The sequence below is a fragment of the Poecilia latipinna genome, unplaced genomic scaffold, assembly GCF_001443285.1.
Source record: "Poecilia latipinna isolate Pla-1442-1.1 unplaced genomic scaffold, P_latipinna-1.0 Scaffold864, whole genome shotgun sequence".
Taxonomy (NCBI): domain Eukaryota; kingdom Metazoa; phylum Chordata; class Actinopteri; order Cyprinodontiformes; family Poeciliidae; genus Poecilia; species Poecilia latipinna.
The window spans coordinates 13,806-28,131 of NW_015113480.1; the positions used below are offsets into that span (position 1 = coordinate 13,806).

At 38.2% G+C, this 14,326-nt stretch overlaps 1 protein-coding gene and 1 long non-coding RNA gene across 2 annotated transcripts in view; one reads left to right on the top strand and one right to left on the bottom strand.

The window, feature by feature from the left end:
* The window catches only part of brip1 (BRCA1 interacting helicase 1), a 52,550-nt gene that overhangs the window by 5,275 nt on the left and 32,949 nt on the right, over window positions 1-14,326 (bottom strand). The window contains exons 15-16 of the mRNA XM_015048162.1: window positions 9,123-9,282; window positions 8,405-8,526 (exon numbers count right to left, since the gene is read on the bottom strand). Coding sequence (XP_014903648.1) covers window positions 8,405-8,526; window positions 9,123-9,282 — 282 coding nt within the window. The remainder of the gene's footprint in view (window positions 1-8,404; window positions 8,527-9,122; window positions 9,283-14,326) is intronic.
* The window catches only part of LOC106957001 (uncharacterized), a 19,560-nt gene continuing 5,254 nt past the window's right edge, over window positions 21-14,326 (top strand). Inside the window, exons 1-2 of the long non-coding RNA XR_001426871.1 lie at window positions 21-1,270; window positions 2,119-2,125. This is a non-coding gene — a long non-coding RNA (uncharacterized LOC106957001). The remainder of the gene's footprint in view (window positions 1,271-2,118; window positions 2,126-14,326) is intronic.

Sequence of the window (14,326 nt, forward strand, 5' to 3'; positions counted from 1 at the left end):
CACATTTGTTACATGATGTTTGTTTTTTACTATTCTAGAGAGAACACTTTACATTTGTATATTTAAGCTGCACCATTAACTTTTATAAACAATATGCTTTTTACATGTCTCTTAAATCTGTCATTGTATCCTGACAGTTTTTTGTGTGAAAAAAATAAACTCCTCTCCTTTCTCCCTGTGGTCCTACTGCCATGTGCAGAAATACAACGCTTCCTGTCGCAAACCAATCAGACCCAGGAGGAAAGTCTTAGTACTGTCAGATACTCTCGTGTACATGCTGATGGTTTTAACAAATGTATAAAAAACATATTGTTTATAAAAGTTGCACGCTGCAGCTTCAAGCATTGCACCTGGCATCTAATAAATCTGTAGTTCACCTTCATTTTCTTGTAATTATTTGGACAATCTGTAATTTACTGGACACAAAAATTATTAAATATGCTAAAAGAATAAAAACTTTCATGATGAAATTGTGCATGTACACTATAACTGTTGAATAAATTATGAAATTAAGCAATATTACAGTTCCAATTCAATTTTAGTAAGGACACTAGAAATTAGTCATTCATAGTAAATTCATCAACAGAATCCAGTTTGACCTGCTTCAAATACAGTTCCAGTCAGATTCATCATAAAATGTTAATAAATACTGGTCTCTGAGGTATGTTTTAAAGTGACAGATTGCATTAAATCTTTACTTGGATGCAGTCCTTTGTCTTGAGTAGAAACAACATGACAGTGGTGAGGAAGCATTGTTTGACAAGATAACGGTTTAAAAGACAGGACATAGATAGACATAGAGACACTGATGGGGCTGGTAACAATCTCTTTATTGCATAAAGTTAGTAAACATAATTGTGAATGTTAACATCAAGAAGAGGGAAAATATGAAGGAAAATGCTCAAGCTATTCTGGCCTCCAAACAGCGTAATCTCAGCCTAATCTCTAGAAATGGTTGTTTCTCTGGGTTTTATCATCTTATTAAAATGGAAAATTTTAAGTGCAGTTTTAAAAGTAATGTGTCTGCCTCACAGACAAAACCAGGATCTGGTTACACAAGAAGAGTAGACTGATAAATGGAAGTTCAGCTTTAGATTCTTTCAGAAACTCGAGGAACTCATAAACCTTAGTGTGAGAGCAAAGTGATCTGCAGGGAGCAAACAGAATTACAACCTCTTTAAAGAAGGAGTTTGCTCATTTGGGTTTTTATCTGCAAGGAGACTTGATCTATTTGACAATAGCAGAGCTTGTCCTGGTTCACCAAGGTTCCGTGATTAGTTTGAAGACAAGAATTTCTGTTTTGTATTTGTTTTTAATTTAGGAGTTAGGATAAATATAGCAGATTATCGTCAGCATAAAAACTGAAATTGTTTCCATGCCATTTATGAATATAGCCTAACAGAAGAATATAGAAAGGAAATGAACTAGTGAGATAAAATCATAGCCTGATGGGTTACATTTCCTCAGGTCATGATTCTAACAAACTGTTATATATAGTCACATTAAACACAGTGAAGTTTGCAAACAAGGTTTTATCCAAAATGATTAACATGCAAGATGAGACGGAGCAGTAGGTGGTCATATAAGGTCTGAAATTGTGAGGTACTACCTGGCCTCCCCAACAGCTGTTTTCTAAAAGGAAAAAACAGCAAAACAGAGGTGGGAGGAGGCAGGCAAGATGGGCCAGGCAACATCAAGCATCCCTGCACAAAAATGCCAAGAAAGCATCCATCCATTTGCATCTGTCGCTGCTGATTTTGGCGCTAACCTTTCAGAATTGACAAGTGAAAAGTTCAGCTGGCGTCTGACGAGATGCCATGCAGGGCAGGCTGCTGAGCACAGCTCTAACTGCTTTTGACAGGTACCGTGTGTTCGCCCAGAGCCACAAAACACGGGGCCGCGGCAGGTACACCCTGTCCCCTCACACGCATCACGCAACACCACTGTGGCTTGCCAAAGATGCTATAAACAAATAAGCAATCACAGGAAATCCAAAAAGTCAGTCCAAAGTTTTATCACAACTGATGACACCTCAGCTAAGACGCTGTAAACCAGTAGACAATGGAAGCTAATGTTTGCTAGCAGATTCAAAACAGTAGCAAAGGCTGTCAGAGGAAGCCAGACTGTAACATACAAAGGTTTAGAAACACTCCTGGCTTGGTGGTGAGAACTTTGCCAACATGTGAGACATCAGAGCAGTTAAAGAATCCACTTCTCAAGCCACAGAAAGGGTGCTAGCCTCAAGCCAGCGGTGTCATCTAAATGTAATCACAGTCCACTTCAGCATCAGAGCCATCACATTCCCGGTCTCTACCATGTCACCGTTCAATCCAACATGACAGGTTGCATATGTGAAAAAGCCAATTCTGGCTGCTAGCAAATATCACAAATGTGCAAGAAACCACAAGCTAGAAGGGATTAGTTAAAATGTCAAGAGATCACTCAGCTGGCTTTGGCCTTGTCCTCCACAGCAACCTGTTCATTTCCACAAACATTTATTCGTCCACAAGGCATGATTCGCAGCTCAGCGCATCTGCCTCAGCTACGTTTTACGTCGGGCGTGTGTGCGCGTCAGCGTGCACGCCCCTGGCGGTCAGGGACATCTTGTGCCTGTCACTGAGATTGCTGAGCGCCTCAACTGCCACATGTGGTTGAGCTGACAGCTGAGAGGCTCAACTTTGAGACTGTGAGTGCTCTTGTGTGTGCCCACACTGACAAAGGTATTGGGCTATCACGCTCCTTTCCAATAGACCCATGGATCAGCTCACACTATCTGCACAAAGTCATACTTTGTCTTCCAACTCACTTGTTGGTATATGAAAACATCAGTGTATAGAAAATATAAAAATATTTGTAATGAAGGTTCAACCTAAAGATATCAGCTTAAAAATTTTGACTTCATCAAAATTAAGAACTTCCTTAATTTTGTGAAATCAATTATCAGCCGATACATGTGAAGCTAATCTTATACAAAGGTCTAAAAATCAAATACTGTCCTCTTTTGCTCTGCCATGAGAGAGGTTTGACTGATAGACCAGCTCACCAGGTCATGTCTGCACATTTGCAGTTAATAGTAGTCAGCTCACTGTTGCCAACTCAGCAACTTTCTTGCTATATTTAGACCACATTTCAGACAAAAAAAAAATGGGCATACGCTATCGGAATTGGCAAGTCAGACTTTTTAAAGATCTGTAATTGGCCAGAAAACTGTGATTGGTATGCCCCTAACCAGAACATTAATTCTTTCACTTTTCGCTGTATGAAACAAGATGTACTGAGAATAAATATTTCACACAGTTTATTTGAAGTTTTTAGAAAGCAAACAGACGTCACAGAGTTTGGAGTTTCACTGGACGTAGCAAAGCTCTCCCTCCTGCTCTCCTCCTCTCCGTCCACCTGGTGGCAAGTCAGGAGTTGGAGTAGCAAGCGTTGCTAAGGTGACTGGTGAGCATTGATTGATAGTGTTATTCAGCTTTAGAAATGTGTGATTACTTTGCAATGTGGACACAGAGTGGAATGGGTCTGCTCTGCTCTGACTATTGGTGAAGGTATGATGTTGAACTGATGACTGTGTCAGACTGACTGAAGAGTTGAGGAAGCAGGAGAAGCTAATGGCAGCTAATGGCTGCTCTTGCTGCTCGCTGAAGACAGACAGGCTGCCTGCAACCGAGCTGCAGAGGGCTGTCACCATAAAAGTCTACATCAGCACAGATATAAACAGAGCTGAGATGCCCTTAGTGTAGAAATTCAGAAATGTATCTTCCTTATCCATTTTATTTTTTTTTTGGCAACTAAAGTATGGATATAAGTTTCAACCAGTTACCAGCATCACCACATAAAGAGCTTATGAAAATGTGCAGTTTCAAAATGCTGAGAATTTCCATCATACTGTTGTTTTAAAGTTATTTTAAAAAGACACCAGCAAAACTGCCTGTGTGACCAGGGTTTCCTCTGACTGTATGGAACAAAGAGCAACACAAAGTCTCTGCACACCACTGGTTATCTATGGAAAAAAAAAACTTTTTGACTCAAATTTGGGTCACTCTAACTAAAAATATTTTCATATCTGTGAGTATGTAAAGAAGCATTGTAGATCATTTCAAGACAATTTTTTTTTATAATTTATATGCTAAAACTGTGTTTTTTTGTTTGTTGCCTCAGGGCAACATTGCGCAGTTATAGGGCCCTTTTGCTCAGACATTATTATTGTAATGCGATGATATACAATTTATTACAAAATAGTTATCACAGCCAATTGTTTTACTTTATTATTGACTAACAGCACCAAGCGATGGATGCAAGATCATTTCATGGACAAAAGGTGCATGGTTCATAAGTTGGGGTCATTCCCAATGAAAACATGAGGATCCACTGTACAACCATTATTTCATTGTTTGTGTTTATCCTCAAAACTGACTTCAGTCCCAAAGAGTGATGAGCTGGTCATCAATGAACAAATGGTCTCATTCCAAGGCAGGTAAAGACTGAAGCAATACCTGCCAAACCCAAAAATATGGGTCTGGAGGGTACTTTGTATGACTGGTGTAGAAGGTGTTCCTTACAACCTATACAGGGCGAGCCGTGCAACCACCAAATCTAACAGATATGGGAGCTGGTGGAAATTTTATCCTTTGCTTGGCTCAAATTCTACCAAAGAATCAGAACTACAAACTCTTATAAAAAGAACCTGCAGCCCTAACTCCAGTCACTGATGTGAATCTGGTCACTACAACCAGATAATAGATAATCAGATAAACAGATGGTGAGTCCCAGGTTCGCCAATAATCAAGTGCCAAAAATGTGATACACACTTTTTTTTCACATCAGCAAGCAATTCCTTCCTGATGTTTAACATATAACAGGGAAAAAGACTGATTTCAACATCCTGAGTGATTCTAACTCCACCAAACATTACACATGTACAAACACACAAATGCTCGTTTTAGTAATTTGCTCAAATGTACAATTCATTAATGAAAGTTAGTTGTTTGTTTTATATTTGGTGAGTTGGATGTCTGATTTATTTTTGTCAAAAAAAAAGGTTTTTATGAATATAGTTTTTATTTTATTTGTATTTCACTTCTCATAATCACTGTAGAAACCTTGGCGTTTTAGAACCCTTGTAGCACAATGTTGCCCTGAGGAAACAAACCCAAATCCAGTTCCGGGAGATGTCAGGGCCCAATTTTATAATTAATATGTAATTAAGGGCCACCAAGCTCCCAAAGAATGCAGGAAAATATTTTTTCCCCAAAAAAATAAAAAGTCATGCCATAGAGGGTTAAGTCAATTTTGAGAAAAAATTATTTTGTCTTTAAAAAATAAATAAATAAAAAACTCACCACCTCTTGTCAAAAGTTGACTTAGGCCATTATTTATTGAATCTATTGATATTGATCGTGTGTCTATTGTGATACATATTGTTATTGATTAATTGTTCAGCCCTAGTGCATACTATTATATAGCTTTATATTCACATTCTAGGTATTAACATGAGGAACAGCATAATAATTCTTTATGTCTGTATTCTCCCTGTCCTTCTAAATATCCAAGACATGCCTCCACATCTGGTTTAACCATTCTAGACCGGAACGTGTCGCTGGCGACACATCCAAATTTGCAGTACCATAATTCCGCCACACTTGGCGCTATCTGAAAAATTCCAATGGTTTCTGAAAGGGGAGACATTGCACTTTCCAGCCAATATCGGGTTATTACGGTAATTTCACAGCTGCAGCTGCAGAGAGTGAAATTAATAGACGGTAAATTGCGAAAAGTGACTTGCTGGATATTGAAAGTTCCAGTTGTTATGGATAAATGGGTAAATATATAATCTCACAGGACATTTAAATAACTACTTACAATTAAAATAAGGAAGAAATATATAGGCAGACATTTGAAATTCAGGCGTAAGGACTGGCCACTACATCTGGAGCAAAGGCTGACCTTTGATTTTTGTGGTAGTTTAAAGGGATTAGGGGTGAGGAACAGCAAATCACACACTAACCGCTGCTGCAAATACCTTGTTGTTAAGAAAACAACAGTAGCAAAACAACAGCAAGCAAGTAAAACCTGTCACAACATTAAGATATTTGCTACTACATATAGCGACAAAACTCTTTGGTAATGACTGCTCATTCTGCAGCTCATCAGTATGCTTGACAGCAAGTTGGAACAAGTTGTTTAAACACACATTTAAACACATTTATTTCAATAGCTGAGATGTGCTGAGGCACATCTCAGCTCATAAAAGAAATGACAGTAATTAAACACAAGTGATAAGCAGATTTTCATTTTAACCACAAATTTCAATAGTTTTCTCTGTACCTGTGTTTATCCTCCAATAAAAAAAGGCTGTGCACTGGTTGGTTTAAGCGGACTAGCTGCATGGCCTTGTGGTCATTAGTATCAATGTCCTCCTCATCCTCTCAACAGTGTAACACGAATGGCTCACAGACCTTTGCAGCCCATGAGGGCCTCTCTAGAGGCAACACTACCTCTACTGCTACACAAGGAGACACGAGGAGGCCAAAAACCCTTTGGACACTTAAAAAAAAAGAAGAAATGAAAATAAAAAGACAGGGTGTAAAATATTGTTGGGGTGTTTCTTATGATGCAACCTAAGCAGTAGTTCAAAAATACATTAATCTTTACAAGATAGTAACTTAAGTCCTACTAAGAGACAGAAAAACATAAAAAGGATTAATTACTGGTAGCATAAAGAAACCCAGAATGTGGGAAACCCAGTGTTAGATGAAAAAAAAAAGTAAAAGCAAAATGCATAAAATATTTTTTCCTTTGAATGAGTAAAAACAAAAACCTGAGGATGTCACCTTTAAAGACAACACAAAGTTAAAGCGCTAGCAGTCACCACCTGAACCTACAAGCTTCACAGTTATGACAACAGTCAACAAGAGATAGCAGGAGCTGGCAAGCTCTCTGTGGAGCTCTGCATGTGCAGCACATAAACACAGGCTGTGGATGTGAGCACAGAATATGTCATTAGAAATGTACACTCTCTTCACGCTCGGTCAGCTCCACCTTGGTCCTAACTAGCTTTGGCTTTCTCAATCCTCCCCCTGGTGTTCTGTGCCATCCACTCATTTCCTGTTTTTTCCTGTCTGTCACACTGGAACATCACATTTTGATACTGTGCATTGGATGTTTTTAATTTAGTTATTGTGTTGACTAAATAAATAAAATAACACAGTAAAATGGCAAAGCTGAACTAAATTATCTTAAATTTTTGATACTATGAGAATACACTCCTTTTAAATCCGTGACAGCAGACTAAACAGGTAATGCTGGCATTACTAAGGCCAAAATTTGACATTACATTACACCTTTTAAATCCATGGCACAAACATGGGTTGCCTGTCAATCATGTGCATTTTGTTGGAAACGTCCAGCTGCTGAGGAGTGGCTATGGATTTTAATGGTTGGGTTAAAACATCAATAACTACTCTCACTGTGGACCCATATTATCAAGGGAGTTTAAATATTTCACCAGTTTGGGTATTACAGGAGAGTTTCAGTGACCCATGATGGTTACTTTTCAGATCAAATTATTTCAGAACTCAATAATGACACAAAAATTAGATGAACGCGGTTATGGTGAAACTTTACCATATTTAAAGTACATTTTTCACAACAAACTCAAATGTACTAAAATAAATAAACAACAATGATGATGCATAACAGAAGCAATGACCCGAGTGCTGACAACTAAGGTGAAGGGCTAAAGTGAAAGGGTCTAAGAAGCTTCAATCACCAACACGTCCTTCCACGCTGACAGAACAGGTTAGTGAAAGCTTCATCGTGCTCTGACAGGAGGATGAGTAAAGGGGAGGAAAAGTAGGAGGCGGGGGAGCCTCAAACTTAAAGGTCAACTTTTCTACTAAAGATGGAAAACACACCGCAACGTCGTTTGAGGCTTTTTTTTTTTTCACAGATCACCAAAAAAAGATGCTACTGTGTACCTATCTAAGATGTTTTTCCCCAAAGTTGTAATGTCAAATGTGTCAGATCCTAGAGCCTCCTGAGACAATATTAACATGTTAATCCAGTTTTGTTTCAGGTGAACAAATGAATGTTAAAAACCATGCAACAAATAAAAAGGTAAACTAAGGGAGTAACTTGGATGTCACTTCCTGTAATAATGGCAATATGTACTGAACCATTTTACTATAATTCCAAAAAGATTTTAACTCTTATGCTCATGTTGACAGATGCAGTAATGTTTCCTCACCATATCTTAGCACTCTAGCTTTTGCTCTAGCGTTGTTGTTTTTTAATCTTTCCTATCTCACATAAATTGTATTCTGAGTTGACAATCCAGCTGATCTTATTTACATATTCTGCTTTTCCTTGGGAAAGATCGACAGGTTTCTTTGAGTCTACTTGCCTGGAGGTCTTTGATGTTTGGAAAAGGAATTCCAATGGTCACTACTGCTCTGGCATTGTCATCTGTGAAGTCTAGGCCTTCACTGACCTTCCCCCTGCATACAGCAATAAGTAGTGCACCATCTAGAAAAGAAGCAAAGTTCCAATCAACACAGTACAAATAACAGCAAAGGCCTGAAAAAAAAAAGAAAAAAGATAAAAATATACCACAGTAGATGAGCATGCTTCCTGAACTAGTTATACTGTACACACTGCAACCAACTTTCTCTTTGGGGGTGCAATGATAATCATTCAGCAAATAAATTGGTTATCGGTTGATACATGTCAACCTGACCTTATCCACTGATCTTATTTGCCTCCACAAAGATCGAAAAATCATTCACTGTACCCTTTTGCTCTGCCATAACAGAAGACTGACTGACCAATTGACGTGCCCACCAGGTCGTGTCTTGGTTAAACAACTTAGTAACTTTATTGCTGTAAATACCAACTTTTCAGACGAAAAAAACATTGGTATCAGCCAAAATCAGAATTGGGAGCTCAGACCTTTTAAAGATTGATGATCGGCCAGAAAACCCCCCAGTTCTGATGCAGCTACACATCATCAATAACATTTTACAGTAGGAGTCACAACTGCAAGGTTGGGCTAATATACTTAAATACTGTCATGAATGATGCTAGTAGTTTAAAGTCAAGTTGGTAATGTGTGTCACTCTCACCTCGACCTTCACAAGTTTTTATGGCATCGTAGTACATTTGAAGTAGCTCATCAAAGTCCCCCTTCCCACCACCGCGGGGCTCTGTGATGACAGTTTTCTCTTGGTCCAGCTTCTCCCACAGACCAGTGTTGACCCAACGGTCTTTCAGCTTGTCCAGCATCTGTTCAATTAAATTGTTTTGTTGTTTTTGCCATTGCTAAATGGTGACACACTATCTCAACAGATGATTTCTCTGCAACACAGGTCTTACACTAATGACACCAATCAGCAGCTATGTTTACATCCACAAAATTCTTTGATTGGGTTGATTTAGTACAGAAGCACTGATATGAAGATAGGTGTAAAATTTCCTTTAAAAAACAACACAGAAGCTGTATTTCCATCTGTGTCGAACATCAAAACAAACAGATGTAGTAGTGTGTTCGTTCTGAGCGCCCAGAATGGACCCACACCAGGTTCTAATACTGGTTGAGACCTTACTGCACACTAAGGTTTAGCTTCGATATGCATGGCGTCTAGCCACTGAAGGTATAAATGTGTCATGTTGGCATAGGACACACATGCACCGTCAGGTCAGTTTGCCACAATAAGGCTGATCAGAGTCAGTTTCCTTCTGATTTGCCTGACTATGATCAGGATAATCCAAATGGGGTGTTTACATCATGCATTTTAATTCTGATCAACAGTTTATTCCAATTACTTATGTCCATGTAAAAATCAATAACTTATTTGCTCTTTGTTCAGAGTAACCACAACAGGAGTTCTGAAAGTATCTATAAGTTAAACTTTAACCTTTTAATATTGTCTTATCCCTCCCAGAGTTTCATGAAATGGGGTCATTTAGACTCTATGAGTCTTTTACTCTGTGCACGGTCCGGCAGGGTCACGTTGACCCTGTGTGCGCTTCTACAAAGTTTTCTTTTGAGTGGTTTTGGAAACTGACCGTCTGACGGGGCAATCACTTCATTTTAAGCCAAGTTAAATCCATATCGTTTTTGTGATATAAGACGTCGGTTGTAAATCCTTAAAAAGAATATTTTGATTGTATTTATTATTTTACTTTTATAAGCTTGTATGGGAGGAACATATTTAGAAGTGTACTGTAAGGCTGAACTTAACAGCCAGTGCACAATAGGACTTCAACACATTATCTAAATAAAGCCACATATTATATTGTTGATATGTTTTCTTCTCTAATCTGCTTATCATTATGTTTAGTCCAGTGCCTTCAAACAGTCTGAGTTTCTTTCCTTTACATCCTCCTAGAAAAGAGCTGATGTGTTGAAACCGTCCCTCCAATAAAAATCACTGCTGTTTGACTATTGTTGGTGCAAAAGTCAGCAGCTCTCAGGGGAGGCACATTGATCTAAAAGCCCTCTTCCTAGCAGGCCCCACTCATGTCTGTGCAGTGCAAATTATTCTCTTGAATAAACATGGCTTCACAATCAAAAAGAGGCTTCATTGGCTTGGAAATGTGCTGCAGGGGTCAAATAGAAGTTTCTCTTGTTAAGAAAACTTCTCAACATCCTCAGAGGGCCAAACTGTATAACTCTGATTCAGATTCCTATCAGAGTTTGAATCAGCCTTACCCTTCTTCTGGAGACAGAGCCTCCAGAAGAAAGGTAAGGCATAGGCAACCATATCTTGTGGCATTTACCTAGATAAACAGCCAAGAACCAGTTCCTTTGTTTTTTTACATAGATATTTATTTCCTTCTTGAACAGCTCAAGGCAGAACAGACAAGAACAAGTCTCAGGCACAACATATATCTACACAGTTAGTTCAGGTGCAACACAAATATGTACATACACATAAATTCATGGTTAATCTATCACAATGCTGTTTAGTATGGGTGCAACAGTGAAGTTTGTAAAGTGGAGAAAAGGAGTCCAGATAAATGAGAAGTGTCCCTTTGTAGAATGAAGAGTGCAGGTTAAGTATTCTAAAGTAAAAAGCTCCATGACAATTTTGTGCCAAGATGTTTTAGAAGGAGGTTTATCCCTGATCCACAACAAGAAGACGTTCTTATGGGCAGCGCAGATGAGGATATCATACAGAACCAGGATTAATTCTAATGTTCTTAGTGCCCTAAGAAGCCCATTATTTTAACATAACCTGACTCAAGGCTGAGGAGAACTTTATTTTGCAGGCTAACTATAATGTTGAGAAGGTTGAGAAATGAGATCGCAAGAGTCGGTGTTATTGCTTCATAGCAGTGAAATAAGGCATGAGGAGGATTTATTCAGGTTGGGCACTTCAAATATAAGTGAGGTCAGGATGTTAGCATCAATAAGACATGACACCTTGACTAAATATACAGTTGCATTGTCATAGACAAACCCCCATCCTGCCCTTGCACCTAACGTGCGTCTTCGGCTCAGCAAAGTGTCCCGCAATGGCTTTTTAGTGCAATCTTAAGTGGGACATGAATAATTCATGTCATGTACTTTAGGCAGATCTAGTGCTAAACAAAACAGCCATTATCTGCCAGGTTGCACTTGAAAAGAAACTAATTCCACAAGGAAATTAGCACAAAGGCAAATGTTCTCTCAGATAACACTGGGATCACATGGTAAGTAAAAACTAAATGTCAATGTTTTAGCATCACAGCAAGACAAATTTTGGTGTTTGTATTTTTCTCCACCATTAATATAAAAAGTTTGTGTGTGTGTGTGTGTGTGTGTATATATATATATATATATATATATATATATATATATATAAAATCATTGATTTTATATATATATAAAATCAATATATATTGATTTTATATATATATAAAATCAATATATATATATATATACACACACACACACACACACACACACACACACACACACACACACACCCACACACATGTTGAATATCCCTGATCTTAGATTGGAGCGATCCCCACGTTCTACAGCCTGGACACCAGATCAGTCTTAACACGGCAGGATGATTGGTAACAATTAAGCGATAATCTTAGAACATTTGAAGATTGTCAGAAGGGAAAAATCGGGACAAAAAAAATATTGCCATATGAACCAAAACACAGCAAATTAAACAGCACACTACAAGTTATGGTTGTCAAAGTTATGCTAAAATGACTGATATATTTCCCTCTCCCTATCTATTTTTCATAATTAAAAGTTTTTCCTGATTCCAATATGTCGGAGGAAAAAATTTTTAAAAATTATGAAGTAGTGTTGACAATTAGTAACAAAGCACTGCCTTACTTTTTCTTTTGCATATCACCAGGCATACATTTAAGATTTAGCGTGTTACATTAACTAAAATCAATGGTAGTGGGCAGAAATTTTTTGCCCTGCAGCAGTGAGCTGGGAGAGGGATCTTGCACATGTGATGTCACACTGCAACTGAAATGACTCAATCTTCTTGGTCTGCCCCCCCAACCCCATTATGGTAGGAAAACACTGAAGTTTATGTGTGAAACTTTAATAAACCTGAACATGTTTTCAAAAGACAACAAGAATGTCATTTAGAAGGGAATTTGTTTGTTGTGCAGCACTTTGAGACTTTAACAATATATTTCACAACAGAATAGTTTAGATGTCCATGCATCATGAATGTGAATGAGCAATATTTAGCACATAAGGGGCCACAAAAATAGTGAATAATTCATTATTCTTCCTAGTCATGCTAGGTGCAAGTCTCTGCCACTAACGCGCTAAAATGGGCCAGATCTCTATACCAACTGGGACCGGGTGGCGAAACAACCAGACAAAGCAGTGACCTGTTCTCTTTCTCGCACTTTTACACATCCCCTGTATTCAACCCAACCCCTCTGAACCCCCTTGATTTCCCCCACACCATTTGCCCCCTGCACATGTGGCCTCACTCTACCTCCTTCCCCATGTCCCTGGTGTCAGTGAGCAGTGTGGCAACACATTGCAGCTCCTGTAGTGCCTGCTGAATAATAGAGTTGCTTTGTAGGCGATGGCATTAATGAAACATGCAGCCCAGAGCCACATTTCACAGTGGCGAGGGGAGATGTGTTGTTGTGCTGTTAATTATTTAGCCCCAAAATATCACAGCAGCAGTCATGTCACCACTGGTGGCAAGAAGCCACCTGCCAACTCCAGTCTGCCACCCTTGCCTTTTCGTCCGCTCTACACATTGCAGTCCATCTAATGATAATACCAGTACACTTCAAATACATCACCCACTGCTGTGATACACAGTTTAAGAAAGGACTTCAACGCAAAAGAATAATGATGTGGACATGATTTAGAAATTAAATTTTTGTTATTAACTGTTTGATAAATGGTTATAGTATATAGAATATCAAAATGTTTGGAAATAGGGGCTTCTACATCTGTAAAAACTCCCATTTATTCATACATGACATTAAGTCCACACTTGTGTACTAAAAATTTTCTTGTTTGTATTGGTCTGATGTAATATTCTAATACTAAATACTATGTTTTTGCAATAAAATCATTGTAATAATAAAAATGCCTTAAAGATTAGACTGTCTGTAATTAACCTATATAAAGTGTTTCATTACAGAAGTGAGTAAGTGAAATAATGAAATTTTAAATATCAATATTCCAATATATGTGTCATATATCCCAATATATGACGCATATATTGGAATATATATCCAATATATGATTATTGTATTACTAAAATACTTTAGTAATACAAAAAAATATTACCAGTAAACGCCATTTGTCCTTCCCTGAAGGCTCCTTTCTTTTTTCAGTTTTAACAGTTCCTTTAGATCACTGGTGATCCAGGGAAGTGTCTCACTGTTCTGCTGGGAATGGTGTTGTCCACACAGAAGTATATATAATGGGTCACACACACATTGATGTCCTCTCCATGTGGCTGACACAGAGCAATCCAGTCTGCAGCCTCAAAACAACACTGTAGGGTTTCTTCAGCTTCCTATTACCATCTTCTCAGTTCCCTTCTTTACAGCTTGCCTCTGAATATGGGGTTTATATTCAGAGCAGAGAAAAATAAGTTTGTGATATGATTTTTCCAGAGGACATTTTGGCTTGGAAATGTGTGAATCTTTGACATTTGTATAAAACAAAAAAATTGTGTTCTCTCTGGTAGAGCAGCTGACAAATTGTTGAAATGTTCCAATTGTAGCAGAGAGTGAGGCATGATTCAAATATAACACCAGTTTTAAAGTCCCTACACTGGCTCCCTGTAGCTCAAAAAATAGACTTTAAAATACTGTTGTTAGTTTA